The 2136-nt window shown below is 43.8% G+C and overlaps 1 protein-coding gene across 2 annotated transcripts in view; it reads left to right on the plus strand.

Annotated features, from left to right (window-relative positions):
• Nucleotides 1-1582: 1582 nt before the first annotated feature.
• The window catches only part of PPTG_22351, a gene marked incomplete at its 3' end in the record, with an annotated part of 7921 nt that continues 7367 nt past the window's right edge, over nucleotides 1583-2136 (plus strand). Inside the window, exons 1-2 of one of the 2 annotated variants that reach the window (XM_008903391.1) lie at nucleotides 1583-1868; nucleotides 1953-1997. In XM_008903391.1, the coding sequence (XP_008901639.1) occupies nucleotides 1653-1868; nucleotides 1953-1997 (261 nt within the window). In that variant the 5' untranslated portion in view covers nucleotides 1583-1652. Of the gene's footprint in view, nucleotides 1998-2136 lie in introns of both variants that reach the window. The other variant, XM_008903392.1, reaches the window with a different exon arrangement.

Consider the following 2136-nt stretch of genomic DNA (forward strand, 5'->3'; position numbering starts at 1 on the left):
ACTTCTCTCTTAGAGATTTTCCTTGGCGATCCCGCAGCCATCGCTCCGTCGTTACGCGATCGTGGGCTCCATTGAGTTCCTCAGTAGCGAACAGTTTTCCTCGAGGCGATACGGCCGGCGGCGACAGTGTCGTGATCCAGTTATAGAAGCCTTTATGCGCCCTCATTGAGGCCGCCCACTTTTGGTGAACGAATGGTTGCTCGGTGGCGTCGTGTTTTCAAATTTGGTGTGTTAGTGACCTCACTATTGTTTTGTTTATGTCTCGGTGCTCCAAAGTTCGGTGCTCCGTAGTTTCTCCCCTGATTGAACTCGGACTAAGACTCAAACAGTAGCGTCGTCTAGCACAGGAGAAATATTAATACAGAGCGAAGGAGAGGCGTCGTTTGTCTTGTGCGCTCTCGGGTTTAGGCGGAGAAGAGAACGCAAGCGAAGACGTCTTGACCCAGCTAAGTCAGAAGTTTTGAGTGAAGCTTACCTTCACTGAGACTCGACAGGAAGTAGGGTGTTTCTGCCTTTATCTTTATATTGTGTTTAAACAAGAAGATTGAAAATCTCGGGATAAGCGTGACTTTCCCCCGAATTGACGCCTCGTCCGTTAAAGATGCAATTGCCCATGGGATACTGTCTCGAAAGCCAAAAACAATAGTTCTCGGTAAATATCGGATGTTTACCTTGACACAAACGCGCCAAACGTAGAACATGAACCAAAGCATTGGTGTGGTGCATACAAATTCTGGAGATCAAGGATATATGATAGTACTATACAACTAATACTACTTACAATAGATAACAGCGTATAATGCACAGTATCGTGAAAAATCGAGTTAAACGCGAATTCGTAAAAAGCCTCCAGCAACAACTTCAAGGTCTACGAGAACTATTTGTTCATCTCTTATGCGCGCTACCCAGATTGTCTCAAATAGTCAGACCCGTACAGAGATAGAATGCTAAATATTCGCATTCTCTAGGCAGCTCTTAAATGGTCCTGTGTGTGTGTTTTTTTTTTTTTTTTGAAGGGGTCAGTTGGCTGGAAAAATCAAACGAGAAATCTTGTACAAACGCTGGCTTCGTTTTAAACCGGATTGTTAATTTTTTTACTCAAATCGATTTGCTTTGAAGGTGTCACACCCTCTCACATCGCCGCAATTCATACTCTTTTTTTAGCTTCATTGGCGGGCATCGTTTTGTCGTTGTATTACAATAGTAGTGTGTGCTGTGTTTAATGTGCGGTTCGTGAGGTGTGCCATGATGATCCAATGCGCGAGCATTGGATCATCATGGCTCCTCTCACACTACTTAACTGCAGTAGTTTCCGACCGAGGTTTTAATGGTATGGAGCTGTCTCCTATACAGCCATTTTTTTTACTTAGATGCTACCCTGACGAGGATTGTTCGTATTTCTAAGCCTATATCTGATACTACTATACAACTAGTACTACTTACAATACTTCTTACAATACTAATAGTAGTAATAATATCATCTTAGAAGCTTAGTACATTGAAAAGATTTGCTAAGTACTATAGTATTTTGACATGGTCAAACAGATGGCAATACTACTACTTTGTAGTAGTAGTAGTACTACCAAACCCTCGATACTTGGGTGAAAGGTCACTTATGTGAAAGTGACCTTTCCCACGAAGTATCATTCACCATGGAAGGTGATTGGCGTCAAGATACTAGCGCTGTGCGCCGCTCTGGCACGTTTCCGGGACGACAGGTGCCTCTAGAGATGGGGAAAGTCCGCGTTGGAGGATCCGGGAGACCTGTGCCTGCAATATTCTCTTCTGCAACCTCCAGACGAGCTCTAACTGCGTCACAAGAAGCTGTCGCAGCATCCGTCACTTTGTCACCTCGTGTGATCATGGAAGTGAGTTTTCAGTTTTCCGGCGTCTTGGTGGGCTATTATATATCAAACCGTGCGATTAACAGTGCGTGGTTGTTTAAATAAAAGTCACATCCGCGAAGTCCATTTCGACGTAAAGAAGAGTTTTCGAAGGTGCACAATAGCTCTTCGGGATACACTTTTTTCTGTTTTTGATGGTAATATTGCTTTTTGTCTATCATAGACTACGGTTCGAGTATCAGAGGACTCGTCCAGTTCTGGTTTCCAAGTGAAAAAGGTCACGGGATCTCAC

This window comes from Phytophthora parasitica, assembly GCF_000247585.1.
Source record: "Phytophthora parasitica INRA-310 unplaced genomic scaffold supercont2.15, whole genome shotgun sequence".
Classification (NCBI taxonomy): Eukaryota; Oomycota; class Peronosporomycetes; order Peronosporales; family Peronosporaceae; genus Phytophthora; species Phytophthora nicotianae.